The 16,028-nt window shown below is 38.7% G+C and overlaps 1 protein-coding gene across 3 annotated transcripts in view; it reads right to left on the bottom strand.

Annotated features, from left to right (window-relative positions):
- LOC148866994 (putative LRR receptor-like serine/threonine-protein kinase At1g56140) overlaps positions 1-16,028 on the bottom strand; it is a 151,422-nt gene that overhangs the window by 88,538 nt on the left and 46,856 nt on the right. For all 3 annotated transcript variants that reach the window (XR_016110621.1, XM_088980597.1, XM_088980598.1), the window contains exons 7-14: positions 5,134-5,205; positions 4,941-5,012; positions 4,738-4,809; positions 4,584-4,655; positions 4,406-4,477; positions 4,241-4,312; positions 4,045-4,110; positions 3,841-3,906 (exon numbers count right to left, since the gene is read on the bottom strand). Coding sequence is in view for 2 of the 3 variants with exons in the window: in XM_088980597.1 (XP_088836723.1) it covers positions 3,841-3,906; positions 4,045-4,110; positions 4,241-4,312; positions 4,406-4,477; positions 4,584-4,655; positions 4,738-4,809; positions 4,941-5,012; positions 5,134-5,205 (564 nt within the window). In the remaining variant the exon portion in view is untranslated. The remainder of the gene's footprint in view (positions 1-3,840; positions 3,907-4,044; positions 4,111-4,240; positions 4,313-4,405; positions 4,478-4,583; positions 4,656-4,737; positions 4,810-4,940; positions 5,013-5,133; positions 5,206-16,028) is intronic.

Below are 16,028 nucleotides of genomic sequence, written 5' to 3'. Positions count from 1 at the left end.
GGCTTACGGACAGCAATAGGAAGATCCAAATCTGAATTGAGTGAGTCAGAATTACCTGGGATTGCAGAGACAGATTGATCTGAGTCCAACTAGTTGCAATCATGAGGTTGAGGGCCCTTCTTCCTTCTACTGTATGTAAGTATCTCTTTCTCTTGCCTACTGGAACCTTCAGGAGCATCAGCTGAATCTCGAGAAGTAACTGGCACAGTGGGAGTCTCACTAGGTTGACCTGGAATGTTACAGCTACGAGTAGTGGAAGGGGATGAAAGGGGAACAAAAAAGAAGGGAGAATGAGAATCCTCTTCCAACCCACTAGTCTCCCCCTGAAGAGGATTCTGAGAGGACTGGAAATAGGGTTGAGACTCAAAAAAGACTACATCTCTGGTGACATTTTTTCTTAGAGACAGGATCATAACACTTATACCCCTGTTAGAATGTTAGAGTGATGTTCGACTGATAAGAGTTCTTATTAGCCCATTCTTATGTTTAACTTATCTTGTAAATGGGCCTGTGTTAATGGGCCTAATCCTGTTTAATGTTTTAAGTCTTCTGGGTGTCCCATCACTAATCAGGGGCATCCCAGTAATTTCTTGTACTTTGTACTACATTCATATATAAATAAAAGCATGGTCGACTGGCTAGTACAGTTCGACATTCTCTGCATTTCAGAAGTTGTCTTCTCTTCCTTGCTACTTCGAGTACAGCTCCTCAGATTACATGGTATCAGAGAATTAGCTCCTTCCTGGTTTCAGCCGGCGCACTCTCTTCTCTTGCTGTCTTTTCATCTTCTCTCTTCATTTTCTGGGTTGCTGCAGTCAAGACCTAGGAGTGTAAGGGAGCAAAGCAAGTTCGAACCTAGGGTTTCTCTTGGTTGTAGGACTCAAGGGAAGTAAAACCCAGAAGTAGATGTCCTACTAGGTTACTTCCAGCAAGTAGTAGCTATTTGGCTACTAAGAGAGGTTTGTATAGGACAGACCTAGTTGAGGACTGATTTCAGCAGTCCTAGCACTACCCGAAAGGGGGAGAGCTTCCTCTACAGTTGCAGCTTCGGTGCTCCAGCAAGACTTGCACAGAACAGTGGTAAAGACAAAGCTTCTTCTACAGTTGCAGCTTCGGTGCATCAGCAAGACTTTTACAGAACTGTGGCGACTTCAGTTACAGTTTTTTTCCAGGTCGGTTACCAGCCCTACTTCAGCACTGCACAGTTGCAGCCTTGAACCTTTTATCAGCACTGTGAACTGGTTTAGTTACAGACCTTTACTTCAGCACTGCACAGTTGCAGCCTTGAATTTTTTACCAGCACTGTGAACTGGTTCAGTTACAGACCTTTACTTGCTACTGTACCCGAACTGGTTCAGTTCAAGTGAAGTCTATCTAATGTGCTACCAGCACTGTGAACACTTTGACCACTTCGGCCAGCCCTAAACAGAACCACCTACAGCACTGCGAACAACTCTTGGACTGAGGTCAGGATGTCCTCACTATCCGGTGAAGTTTCCTCTAGAGATAACAGGCCTGTCGCAAGGTCCTCAAACCTGGAAAACCCTAATCTGCACAGCTTGCAGATTACAAGTGTGCTGCTGGATGAGTATAACTTCAGAGAGTGGTCCGTCTCAGCAAGGCTGTTCATTACCTCTCGTGACCTCACAGGCTATTTGGATGGAGACAAGAAAGAACCAGAAGTTAGCAGTCCTGAACATCACTCTAACATTCTAACAGAGGAGAACAAAGCTGATGGCAAAGAAATCCAGGAACAGGGCTGTCAAGGGCTGATAGAAACAACCAAAGCAGAGGAAAACAGAAGCACAAGAGGATTCCCCCAAATGCTAATAGGAAGAATCCTATTAGATTCAAATCTTCTTCTAGCAGATCAGATCGTGACCTGCTCTGATACCAAGTCAGAGTCAGATCGAGAGACAAAAAAGAGAAGACAGCAAATGTTGGGTGTGTCAAAAGTTCAACACCCAGGAAATAGAATTTATATTATATGGTGAAAGGACCATTCTGTCCCCAAAGTACAAATAATGTACAAAAGAATAAGAAAGAAGAATCTAATGTACAAAGTATAAACAGACAAAAATAACCCTCTATCATTCATGTCTATATGGGAAAGAGGGTTTATTAAGATCAATTTTCATGGGAATAGTTTGGGAAATCCAAGAATTTCAGGAATAGGAGGGATATTTATGACTGATGAGGACAAAACAACTACCTTATATTCATGCCAAATTGGAGGGGATTCTGTTAAGGGCTGAAGTTAAAGAAATGCTCAAGGGAGTACATGGAGCAAGGAATCTGACTATTAAAAAAGTAATCATTGAAAAGGACTCCAAGTTGGTTGTCAGTTAGCCCTCTGAAACCCACATTAACTTACTCACCTGACTGTGCTCCAAAGAATTTTCATTTCTCTCCTGCAGCCACTCTTCAATTCCCTCTGTTAATGTTATCACCTCCCCACCCTCTTCCTCCATATCCCCCTCATTTCCATTCTTCTGATTCAAAAATAAAGTTTACTGGATAGCCACAAGCCTTTTCCAATTCAAAGAAGACTCCACAACTCTTAAACTACTTATTCAATGACTCTGAAACTTCAAACATAAACAAACCAAACTAAACACATTAGACCCTCTCATTAGGAACACAATTTGTAAAATAACAAAAGCATCACTAATATTTAAAAATACAAAAGAGTGCATAAAATTGGCTTCTTTGTTCCTGCATCAGTTAGAGTAATGGAGTAATGGACTCAAATACATGCAAGGGTTCCTATTCAAACAAAGACTAAATTGGACATTGAGATGACTTGTGGACTTTATGATAAACGGAATCTCACATTGCCACTAATGATCCCCAAAATATTATTTAACTTTATTTTGGATTTTTTGTATTTAATATCATCAACCAGTAAAGCACAATTGAGAGGTATACCTGGATATGTTGGTAAAATAAAAAATGGATGAAGATAAATAATCATCACGACAGGATCCACCCGTCTCATAGTTAGAATGAATACTTTCATAAGTGTCTTTAAAGATGAATGTATAAATATTATTATATTTTTAAAATGAGTTTTTGGGATTCATCTGAGTAGACGGCAAGGATTGTGCCCCAAAAAGAATAATCCATTCCCTAGAGGCAGTGGTGCAAAGTTTTATAGGTGAAAGGATAGTTCAGAAAGTCTTTGGTTGAACATTAATACAACCTAATTAAAATGGTAGTTTACTGGGAATTACAGGTGGTCGGGCCCATCATGTTTGTATTAAAGAAGGTTTAACTAAGACTTTGGCTGATCATAAGGTTGTATAAACAACCATAGAGCAAATTGGGTTGTCATACATCTCTACAAGTATTCCTAATCCAAGCAAAAATGGGCAACAGTTTGGTTTCACCCACATATTCTCATCAATAAATTTGAGAATCTGATAGGTCCTACACAAACTGTATAACCCTCTTTTTATCTTTTCAATTAAGGATTAAGGTCTTCTCTCTTTTAGTTAGATTAGGGTTAAGAAAAGTCCTAATTTTTCCCTACCTAGGCTTATATGGTGAGTTAATGTCTATAGATGGAGAAGAAAGTTTTCTCTATTCAATCTAAAAAATTGGTGTGTCCAATGAACTAAAAATTAAAGGGATTAGACTTAATTATTTCTTTAGAAGAAATTAAAACTCAGAGAGCAAGGAAAAACATCTATTCAACCCTGAAAGCTTGTAAAGCCTAAGGGGCACGACAAGGATAAGTAAGGAGATAGGAGAAACAAATCATGAGAACTACTAAACTATTTTTATGAACTATGATATAAGAAAATTGATTGAAAAAAAGTTTCTTCTCTTTAAACATACACATGTATATTTGGTTTTGTTACCCAAGGAGGAAAGCTTCCTGATAGCTCATTGTACGATAAATCTCTGTATAAAAACATAAGAAAATGAATAAAGCAACTTGATTTAATGCTCCTCATTTAGTAAAATATTGCAAATATAAAGTGACTTTTTTACATGTAAAGAAAGTATATATATTAAAATACATTAGCCATAATAACATACATATAAACAAGATTTGGTCCCATTTGTGCAGGAAGAGGGCCAAATAAGCCATTGTTTCCAAGGAATCTGTTGCATAAAAAAATGATATGTGAAGAGAAAATATTATGATATTTAAGAAACTGTAAGAAAAACACAAATTATAAGTTGGCAGGATGTGCTATCCAATAAAATATAAGAAAAATTCTATGTTACTTACAAGATACTGAGGTTTTGCAAGGTAAACAAAGAGCTCGGAATTCGTCCAGTTAAATTGTTGAAGCTTAAATCCCTATAGAAGTCAATAAACTAGAGGAATTATAACAACATTATTTGTTTATTTCTTATCCATTTTCTTCGATTACTAAAACGAGCTACAACTTACAATCTTTTCAAATTTGAATATTCCACAATATTTGATGGAATAGTTCCAGAAATCATATTATTTCTTAAAACTCTACACACAAAAAAAAAATGATAGTATAAGCCAAGGAGTGTAAATATAAATAAAAAAATAACTTATAATTATGAATATTATTTCATTGATTAGTAAATTCTCTAACAATGTAACTAAGTTCTTCATATTTTTAATGAAATCCAATGTTGAACTTGTGTTTGATAATTCACTTATTCTCCTGCAAGAAAAGAAAAAGGCACTATAGTTAGTAAAATTTAATAAGTAATCAACTATTAATTAAACTAAAATCAAGAACTTACAATTCAGTTAAGTTAGTCAAAGAAGAAAAGCTAGATGGTATTGGACCTTCAAAAGAGTTTCCTTGAAATCTCCTGTATAGATATAATACCTTTTATTCTTTTATTACAAAATATAATGAATAAAAAACAAAGGATTACATACGTTAAATGATCATATAATTATAATGTATTCATAGATAAAAATAGTGCAATAGCTTACTTACAAATCTTCAAGCAATGTCCAATTTCCAATGAAATCAGGTATTTTTCCTACAAATTTATTATCTGATGCCCACCTAACATCCAATAGGTTTTATATAAATGAATAAAGTTTGTTTAATAATTTGCATGCTTATTATAATAAAGAAACATGATTTAAAATATTTAATGAAACTAATAAGAATCATAATTTCTTACATGATTTTCATGTTAGATAGTTTAGAAAATGATGAAGGAATCTCACCACTTAGTCCAGTACTGCTTATGTAACTGCAAAATTGAAAAAGAGCATAATCAAAGCCAAGCAATTGTATATAGCTCTTACTAGGTTCAAGATTTAACTAATCCATAATCATTTTCCAAACTAACAAAAAAAAATCATCAACTTTAGACTACGTCCTCTTTGGTTGTCTCAGACCATATTTATTACCACATCAGCATTGAATATCAATTACACATCCTTTATATATATAGAAAGATTCTAATCATCTAATATGCATACCCATTCATGGCTAAAATTTATATACGTAATTGTTTATATGTAATAATAAATAAGCAATTCTATAATATAAGAACATGCTTTTAGGTAAATGATCTAATATGCACACTTTTATGTCGTAAGTCCTCTATATACTTTGCAACATTCATATCTCCATATACAATATATAAAGCCTATTGTATAACCAGCAAAGTAGTTGAGTTTAATCAAAGAAAAGTAAGAGAAAGAGGATGAGAGAATAAGAAGAAGAACATGGAATAAGGGAGAAGTAGAAGGGGTGATCGTGTATCTCTCCAGCCCCCTCAATAATCTTTTATTATAATCTCAAATAAAAAGAATGGAATTACAAGTATGCCCTTAACAGGGTGGGTGCTTAATAAACAATAAAGAAAAGAGTTAACAAGCCCATTAACATAAAATAAAATAAAGGCAATAACATCTAAGGGCTGCTAGCATCCAGCCCACAACCTATATAGTGCCTAGCTTGCTTACATACTACTGTAAATTGGCCTTTGGAACTCCTTTAGTAAGTACATTTTTTAACTGTTATTGAGAACCAATAAATGGTAGACACACTTCATCAGATGCAATCTCTCCCTTATGAAAAATGTATCAACTTGAATATGTTTTGTGCAGACATGTTGAATAGGGCTATAAGAAGCATTAATTGCTACTTGATTATCACAATACAGCACCATTGGCCTATCATGGTCAATGCCTTTCTCCCCTATGAGAGATCTAAGCCATAACAACTTTGACACACTATGGGTTGTAGCACTGTACTCCACCTTAGCAGCTTAGCTGAGGACCTAGTTACCATTGACTATTTCTTGCTAGTCTGAGAAACAAAATTCCTTGCAACCAAGGTATAATACCCATATATAGATCTTTTATCATCAATGAAAATAAAATGCCATTTTCTAGGGTACCCTTTGTTGGAAGGGTGAGAATCCATCTTATGGAAGGCCAAACCATGCTAGATAGCTAGGCAAATTTTCAAAAATTTTCGAACCCTTCTGGGAACCGATTTCTTGGTGTTTTGAAAATTTGCATTTTTCCTGATCGATCTTGCATTGAACTGGACCAGATTTGGAACCAAATCAAAAGGGGAAATTATACCTAATACAAATACCACAAATGCAGATCCCAAGGCGGAAGTTCACGCCCAAATTAGTCCTAAAACCAGCCTCCACTATAGATGGCACAATGTATAGATGAAGCCGGTTCAGCAACACTATTTTCTCCAAAACTGCTATCCAACTTGCTTGGATTGAATGGGGTGAATGAGCCTGATATTCCTCAATGTTTTTCTTACAAAAACTTGAAGAAAAACTTATCAAAATTCAGTTCTTGAAAGCATAGGCCAAATTAGGGTTTCTTAGGAGATAAAGAGAATAAGAGAGATCAAGAGAGAGAGGTATTCTAGACTGGTCCGCCCTCTTCTTTTATCTCCTTATGGAGCACTCTCCTAATATAATTAAGAGATTATCCAAACTTGATTTGAATCTGGACTCTATTAAGAGATAAGCATTATCCTATTAAGAGGAAAGGTGCTCCGTACCCAATACCAAACCTAGATTTGACCCAAAGCACATGACAACTAGGAAAGATATACAGTTGTTTGTGTAGCATCCCCCCAAAACCAAGTTGGGACATGCATCTGGAATAGAAATCCCCTGGAAACTTCAACCACATGTCTGTTTTTCCTCTCTGATACCCCATTTTGTTGCGGGGTATGAGGGCATGAACTCTGGTGAATTGCTCCTTTCTCTTCAAGGAAAGTTTGAAAGTGCTTCTCAAAGTATTCCTTAGCATTGTTAGATCTAATAATCTTAATCTTCTTTCCAAATTGTGTCTCCACCATACTGTAAAAGCCTTTTATAATTTAAGGAACTTTATCTTGGCTCTTCATCAAATACAACCAATTATACTACAAGTAGTTATCAACAAAGATAATAAAATATTTATTACCACCCATACATGGAATAGAATAAGGACCCAAACATTAGTATGTATTAAATGAAAAGTAACATTACTACTCTTATTACTTGCAAAATGTGGTTCTACATTGCTTTGATAGTTGACAAACTTCACATTGTAGACCAGAACTAGGCAATGGCTCAAACAAACTAGGCAATGGCTCAAACAATACCGTTAAGTATTTGATTGATGGTAGTGTTGAGCGCCTGAAAGCGCAATTGGTTGCAAAAGGATACTCCTAAACCTATGGTGTTGACTACATAGAGACCTTCTCCCAGTTGCTAAGATAGGGTTGGTTCGTGTTGTGATCTCTCTTGCAGCTATGTATGATTGGCCCCTATATCAACTTGATATCAAGAATGCCTTTTTGCATGGTGATTTGCTCGAGGAGGTCTACATGGAGCAACCACCAGGGTTTGATGCTCAGGGGGAGGATGGTAAGGTATGCAGACTAAAGAAGGCTATATATGGGCTTAAACAGTTTCCTCGAGCATGGTTTGTTAGGTTCAGTGAGGTGGTAAAGAAGTTTGGTATGAAACAGTGCCAAATTGATCATTCTGTATTCAGTCATGACTCTCCGGGAGGAAACATACTATTGGTGGTGTATGTAGATGATATTGTTATTACCAGGAATGAAAAAATGGGCACTAACAGGTTGAAGACTTTTCTACAGGAACATTCTCAGACAAAGGACCTTGGTAAACTGAAATATTTCTTGGGGATAGAGGTAGCAAGATCTAAGTATGGTATTTGTTAGCGTAGGGGTATTTCTGTCTTTATACTTGTTGACGTTGCTGATTTGTATTATTATGTTAGTATGAGTGTCTCTTACTTAAATAAGGGCACTTGTGTCTTTTACCATTATATTAATAATATAAAAACATGTCTGGCCGAATGGTAGGGTTTGACTTTCCCTAATTCGAACCAGACTTTTCTCCTCCTTTTCTCTCTCTCTTTCTTTCTTCTTTCTTTCTTCTTTCTTTCTCATTCTTCTTGACTGCTAACAGACGAATAGAATTCAAAGGCAGGCCGAATTATAACATGGTATCAGAGCAAAACTAAGCAAATCGGATCTGCCTAGATTTCTGTTCTCTGTGCACTCAATCTAGGGTTTTCCCTTGAATTCTCTGCCATCGATTGGAGATCAGGGAAAGGGCTGAAAAGGAGTGATCTTCCTCTTCCCTTGGAGGTTTCTATGCCTCTGGTTGTGTCTTGTGTGGTCGGTTGCTGTGATTTCTAAGCCCTCCCCTAATCAATGTAGGGCTGGTTCGTGTGGTACAGTGGGTGTCTCGTGTGGACTGATTTTTCTCCTCGTGTGGTTGTCGTTCAGGAGATGAGGTAAGGGATTTCAATGCATATTTTCTGTTATGAATCATATAGGAAGTATGATGCAGATCGTATGGTGGGATTTCAGACTGCAGTGTGCTAGGGTTTATGCTGTTTTGTGTGTAATTCGAAGGAGAAGTGGTGTTCATATAGTGGTGAGATTTCAGGTAGCCGTAGGGTAGGGTTTGTGGTGTAACGAGTGCAACTTTCAGCAATAATAAGTGCTGAAACCAGTGTGATTAGTGTGATCAAGTTGTGTGCAGTGTGCAGAATTCAGCAATGGGAGATAACAGTGATAGCAAATCTAATGTGATGATACCTACTGACTACCTGAATGTTCAAATGACCTCCATTAAACTGAATGGAGACAATTAAGAGAGGAGAAACCCTCCACTGATTCTCATGAGTACGAAGATTGGGAACAAGAGGATGCACAGATTATCACGTGGTAATGGAATAGTATGGAACCTAGGATTAGTGTAAACTTCATGTTTCTTGACACTGCCAAAGATGTGTGGGACCATGCTAAGAAATTGTATTCTGGTCAAGACAATACAACCAGGGTATATTAGCTATATCAGGAATAGTATGGAACACAGGATTAGTGTAAACTTCATGTTTCTTGACACAGCCAAAGATGTGTGGGACCATGCTAAGAAATTGTATTCTGGTCAAGACAATACAACCAGGGTATATCAGCTATATCAGGAATACTTTAATCTGCAACAGAGAGAACAACTTGATGTGACTAGATTTTTGGTGGGACTGAAGTTTGAATATGAACCAGTACGGGCTCAGATATTAGGAGGATCAGCTCTCCCCTCTTTAGAAGAGGTATTTGCTCGACTCCGGAGGATTTCTATCGAATCTACTGAGAACTCTAATATCTCAGATAGATCTGCCTTTGCTGTATCGAGAGACAGTGGTGCTAGAGGTGGAGCTCGGGGAACTCAGTCTGGCCGTGGTGGTAGTGGTGGTTTTGTGTATGGCCGAAGTGGCAATGGTGGGCCTACTTATAATCGTGGTGGTGGTCGTACTGGGGGCAGAGATTCAGGGGGAGCCCGTGGTAGAGGACGTGGCTCAGGCTCGAGGAAGTGCACTCATTGTGGTATGGATGAACATACCATTAACTATTGTTATGATCTACATGGTCCACCCTCAACCTGGGCCAATCATGCCGCGACCAGTGACTCCAGTTCCAGCTTTAGACAGGAGAATCATTCATCTGATCAGATACCTCCTACATCCAACGATGGTCCCGTGAAGGAGATGGTGAGTGTTCCCCGTGATTAATATGAGAGGTTTATCCAATCACAGCAGAACACGGCGACGTTCGCTCACTCAGGTATGGCTTGTCAGGCATCCACACCCAATCCCTGGATCATTGACTCTGGAGCTTCCGATCACATGACTAGAACTCCAGGTGTGTTTCCTCCTTATCTCATTACTCAACATCACAATCTGTTACCCTTGCTAATGGTTCCACATCCTCAATTTGTGGTGTTGGTAATATTGACCTAGACCCCGTATCCCTCTCCTCAGTTTTATATGTTCCTAAATTGCCTTTTAATCTTATGTCTGTTAGTAAGCTAACCAAATCACTTAACTGCTCCATTACTTTTTATCCTTCTATGTGTGTTTTTCAGGATCTCAAGACGGGGATGAAGATTGGTGGAGGGCATGAAGCTGGTGGACTGTATTATCTTGACAGTGGTGGCAGAACTTCAACAGCTCTCCAGTCATCCCTTTCTCCTCTCCAATGGCAGTGCCGATTTGGTCATCCGTCGCTAAAAGTTTTGAAGTCTTTGGTTCCGTCTTTGAGTCAACTTTCTGTTTTGGACTGTGAGTCGTGTCAGTTTGGGAAACACCATCGTGTTCCCTTTAGTTCTAGGGTTGATAACCATGTGTCGAGTCCTTTTTCTTTAATTCATTCAGATGTTTGGGGTCCTTATAAAGTGATGTCATATAATGGATATAGATATTTTGTCATTTTTGTAGATGATTTTTCAATGATGACGTGGCTCTATCTAATGAAAGAAAGAAGTAAGGTATGCAGACTCAAGAAGGCTATATATGGGCTTAAGCAGTCTCCTCGAGCATGGTTTGGTAGGTTCAGTGAGGTGGTCAAGAAGTTTGGTATGAAACAGTGCCAAGTTGATCATTCCGTCTTCAGTCATGACTCTCCGGCAGGAAAAATACTATTGGTGGTGTATGTAGATGATATCGTTATTACCGAGAATGATAAAATGGGCATTGACAGGTTGAAGACCTTTCTACAGGAACACTTTCAGACAAAGGACCTTGGTAAATTGAAATATTTCTTGGGCATAGAGGTAGCAAGATCTAAGCATGGTATTAATTTGTGTCAGAGGAAGTATGTGCTTGATTTGCTGGAAGAAACAGGTTTGTTAGGTGCTAAACCAACTGAGACACCTATGGAAACAAATACTAGGCTGAGCAGTGATATGGGTGAAGTGAACTACCTAACCATTACTTGTAGGTAAGAATTGTGAGGTATTTAAAAGGAGCTCCTGGTCGTGGTTTGATATACAAAAGTGGTGGAAAACTTGAAATAGAAGGGTACACTGATGCTGACTGGGCTGGTGCTATGTCTGATAGGCGGTCTACCACAGGCTATTGCACTTTTCTGGGGGGTAATCTAGTGACTTGGAAAAGTAAGAAGCAAACAGTTGTAGCAAGAAGCAGTGCAGAGGCAGAATATAGGGCTATGGCACATACTGCTTGTGAATTAGTGTGGCTAAGGAACCTTCTACAGGAGATAGGGTACGACATTAGTACTCCAATGAAGCTTTATTGTGACAATCAAGCTGCAGTTCATATTTCTTCTAATCCGGTGTTTCATGAAAGAACCAAGCACATTGAGGTTGACTGTCACTTTGTGAGAGAGAAGGTGTTGAATGGAGTGATAGACACTGCATACGTTAATACGGGAAACCAGTGGGCAAACTTATATACAAAAGGGTTGAGTCGGGGAAGAGTGGACTACATATGTAACAAGCTGGGATTATATGATATATACTCACCAGCTTGAGGGGGAGTGTTAGCGTAGGGGTATTTCTATCTTTATACTTGTTGAGGTTGCTGATTTGTATTATTATGTTAGTACGAGTGTCTCTTACTTAAATAAGGGCACTTGTGTCTTTTCCCATTATATTAATAATATAAAAACATGTCTGGCCGAATGGTAGGGTTTGACTTTCCCTAATTCGAACCAGACCTTTCTCCTCCTTTTCTCTCTCTCTTTATTTCTTCTTTCTTTCTTCTTTCTTTCTCATTCTTCTTGACTGCTAACAAACGAACAAAATTCAAAGGCAGGCCGAATTATAACAGTATTAATTTGTGTCAGAGGAAATATGTGCTTGATTTGCTGGAACAAATAGGTTTGTTAGGTGCTAAACCAACTGAAACACCTATGGAAACAAATACTAGGCTCAGTAGTGATATGGGTGAAGTGTTTGAAGACCCTGGTAGATACTGACGACTTGTAGGTAAACTAAACTACCTAACCATTACTCGGCCAGACATTTCATTTGGGGTTAGTGTGGTAAGTCAGTTCATGCAGAAACCTCTAGTTCCTCATTGGAATGCAGTCCTAAGAACTGTGAGGTATTTAAAAGGGGCCCCTGGTCGTAATTTGATATACAAAAGTGGTGGAAAACTTGAAAAGGATATACTGATGCTGATTGGGCCGGTTCTATGTCTAATGGGTGGTCTACCACAGGTTATTGCACTTTTTTGGGGGGTAATTTGGTGACATGGAAAAGTAATAAGCAGAAAGTCATGGCAAGAAGCAGTGCAGAGGCACTGTTTGTGAATTAGTGTAGCTAAGGAACCTTCTACAGGAAATAGGGTACAACATTAATACTCCAATGAAGCTCTATTATGACAATCAGGCTGCCATTCATATTTCTTCTAATCCGGTGTTTCATAAAAGAACCAAGCACATTGAGGTTGACTTTCACTTTGTGAGAGAGAAGGTGCTGAATGGAGTGATAGACACTGCATACATTAATACAAGAAACCAGTGGGCAGATTTATTTACAAAAGGGTTGAGTCGGGGAAGAGTGAACTACATATGTAACAAGTTGGGATTATATGATATATACTCACCAGCTTGAGGGGGAGTGTTAGTGTAGGGGTATTTCTATCTTTATACTTATGTTGAGGTTGCTGATCTATAATATTATGTCAGAACTACTGTCCCTTACTTAAATAAGGGCACATGTGTCTTTTCCATTATATTAATAATATAAAAACATGTCTAGCCGAATGGGAGGGTAATTTTTTCCCTAATTTGAACTAGACTTTTCTTCTCTCCTTTTCTCCTCCTTTCTCTCTCTCTTTCTTCCTCTTTCTTCTTGACTGATATCAGACAAACAGAACTCAAAGGCAGGCCGAATTATAACAGTGACTGTAGAGAAGATGGGCCGAATGGCCCATAGACTGTCATTTCATGTTATGTTATGTTTCTCTCTGCTGTGGGCCTTATTCTGGGCCCATACTCTGTAATATTCAGTTTTTTGTATTTTCCTGCTAACTCAAGGGCCTCTCTGTAATTTGTCAAAGATTAACTTATTAATAAGATGTTTAGAGTGTTAGAGAGGGGTTATGTTCGAACCTCTTACTCTCTAACACTCATTGCCTCCAGCTCTCTCTTCTCTTCCTCTCTTGTTTGTTCATTTTCTGGTTTGCATCTAATCTCAAACAGTTCCATACATCAAGTGGGCTGCTTTTCAACTTGGTATCAGAGCGGGCCATTGCTTGGCGTGTCCCTCATGTGGTTCTAGTTCAGCCAACTACATGAGGAGGTTCTAGGGCTGAAAGTTTACAGTCATCCGCCTGGTTCTTGGAGGTCATTGGAGGGTGCCCAAGTTTCTATACACTTGGAGAAGGGTTCGGTGACTAGGAAGAATCAGAGAGCAAGTTGTTTGGCCTGATTTGAAATCAGAGAAAAGGACTTTCGAAGTTATCTCAGAGAACAAGTGTTCGGCCTGGTTTATAGTTCAAACCAGAGACTCTCTTGCTGTAAGTGGGTTTTTACCATTAAATACAGGGCAGATGGGACTATTGAGAGGTACAAGGCCAGACTTGTTGCAAAGGGCTACACACAGACATATGGGATTGACTATCTGGAGACTTTTGCCCCTGTTGCTAAGATGACATCTGTGAGGGTTCTTTTATCTCTGACAGCTCACTTTGATTGGCCTCTCTATCAGTTAGATGTAAAGAATGCATTTCTGAATGGTGACTTACATGAGGAGATCTACATGTGTCTTCCTCCAGGAATGTATGGGAAAGATATGCAAGGACTGAAGAAATCTCTTTATGGCCTCAAACAATCTCCTAGAGCCTGGTTTGAGAGATTTAGATCTGCACTTGTTAAATTCGGCTATGTTCAGACACAGTCAGATCATACTCTTTTTGTGAAGAAAATTGGATCTCTAGCAGTGTATCTCATTGTGTATGTTGATGACATTATAGTAACTGGTGATGATGGCTTAGGCATTCTGGCCCTTAAGTCTTTCCTCCGTACAGAATTTGAGATTAAGGATCTGGGGGAGTTGAGATACTTTTTTGGCATAGAGGTTGCTAGATCCAGGGATGGGATTCTTATTTCCCAGAGGAAATATGTCCTTGATTTGTTGTCTGAAACTGGAAAAATGGGTGCAAGACCAGCTGCAACCCCTATTGATATGAGTCACAAACTTTCAGCTTCGGATGGAACTTTGTTGGAAGACAAAGCAGTCTTTCAAAGACTTCTTGGGAAGCTTCTGTACCTGTGCATGACTAGGCCAGATATTGCGTATGCTATCAGTTGCATTAGCCAGTTCATGCATGCTCCTAGAGATACCCATATGGCAGCAGTAGAACGGATTTTGTGCTATCTGAAAGGCTCTCCAGGAAAAGGAATTCTATTTACCAAGCATGGTCATCTGAAACTTGAAGCCTATACTGATGCTGATTGGGCTGGAAATATTGATGATAGAAGATCTACTTCAGGGTATTGCAGCCTGGTGGCTGGTAATGTTGTCTCTTGGAGGAGTAAGAAACAACCAGTTGTGGCCCGATCCTCCGCAGAAGCAGAATATAGAGCCATGGAACATGGAGTCTCGGAATTGTTGTGGCTAAGGTCCTTACTGGAAGAACTTGGGATTGATCATGACAAACCCATGATGTTGTACTGTGATAATCAGGCTGCCATCAACATTGCTCACAACCCGGTACAACATGATAGAACCAAACATATTGAGGTTGATAGACACTTTATTCGAGAAAGAGTCTCCTCCGGTGAAGTGTGTCTTCCATTCGTTACTTCTGAAGGACAATTGGCAGATTTCCTCACCAAGGGCATTTCCAAGGCAATGCTTCAACATGACACTGGCAAGCTGAGCATGATTAACATCTATGCTCAGCTTGAGGAGGAGTGTAGAGAAGATGGGCCGAATGGCCCATAGACTGTCATTTCATGTTATGTTATGTTTCTCTCTGTTGTGGGCCTTATTCTGGGCCCATACTCTGTAATATTTTATTTTTTGTATTTTCCTGCTCACTCAAGGGCCTCTCTGTAATTTGTCAAAGATTAACTTATTAATAAGATGTTTAGAGTGCTAGAGAGGGGTTATGTTCGAACCTCTTACTCTCTAACACTCATTGCCTCCAGCTCTCTCTTCTCTTCCTCTCTTGTTTGTTCATTTTCTGGTTTGCATCTAATCTCAAACAGTTCCATACATCAAGTGGGCTGTTTTTCAACTGTGACCATAGATCATCTCGAGGGGAAGTGTTGAAAATGTATTAGTCAAGGGCTTTTTGGTTATTTCCTGTCTACTGTGAACATCAACACATTACCCTCTTGAGGGGGAGTGTTGAGAATGGAATGGAAAATTCTCTAGCAAGGCAAGGGGTTGAATGGGAACATTTATTTTGGGATAAGCTACTTTAAGGTGCAAGTGTTCATCTGCTCCAGTGGGCAAGGGATTGGTATGGAGTTTTGTATGCTAATGGGTAGGGAGTGATTGTATTGGCTTCAATTGTTCCATCTATTTTTAGGAGTACTTATACCCCAGTTGTAATCCTATGTATATTCCTGTTTATATTAATGAAATACTTTCTGTTATCTATCAAAAAAAAATCCTTCCTCTCGGTGACTTCATTTTGTTATGGAGTAGATGAGCAAGAAGATTGATACATAATGCCATAAGATTCAAAGAATGTATGAAATGGGTGTTGGGAATATTCTTTTGCATTGTTAGAACGAAAATATTTAATG

This window comes from Nelumbo lutea, chromosome 3, assembly GCF_056320005.1.
Source record: "Nelumbo lutea isolate HS-2025 chromosome 3, American lotus-T2T, whole genome shotgun sequence".
NCBI classification, from domain to species: Eukaryota; Viridiplantae; Streptophyta; class Magnoliopsida; order Proteales; family Nelumbonaceae; genus Nelumbo; species Nelumbo lutea.
The sequence above is the reverse complement of the archived record's forward strand: the minus strand, read 5'-3'. Positions and strand labels throughout refer to the sequence as shown.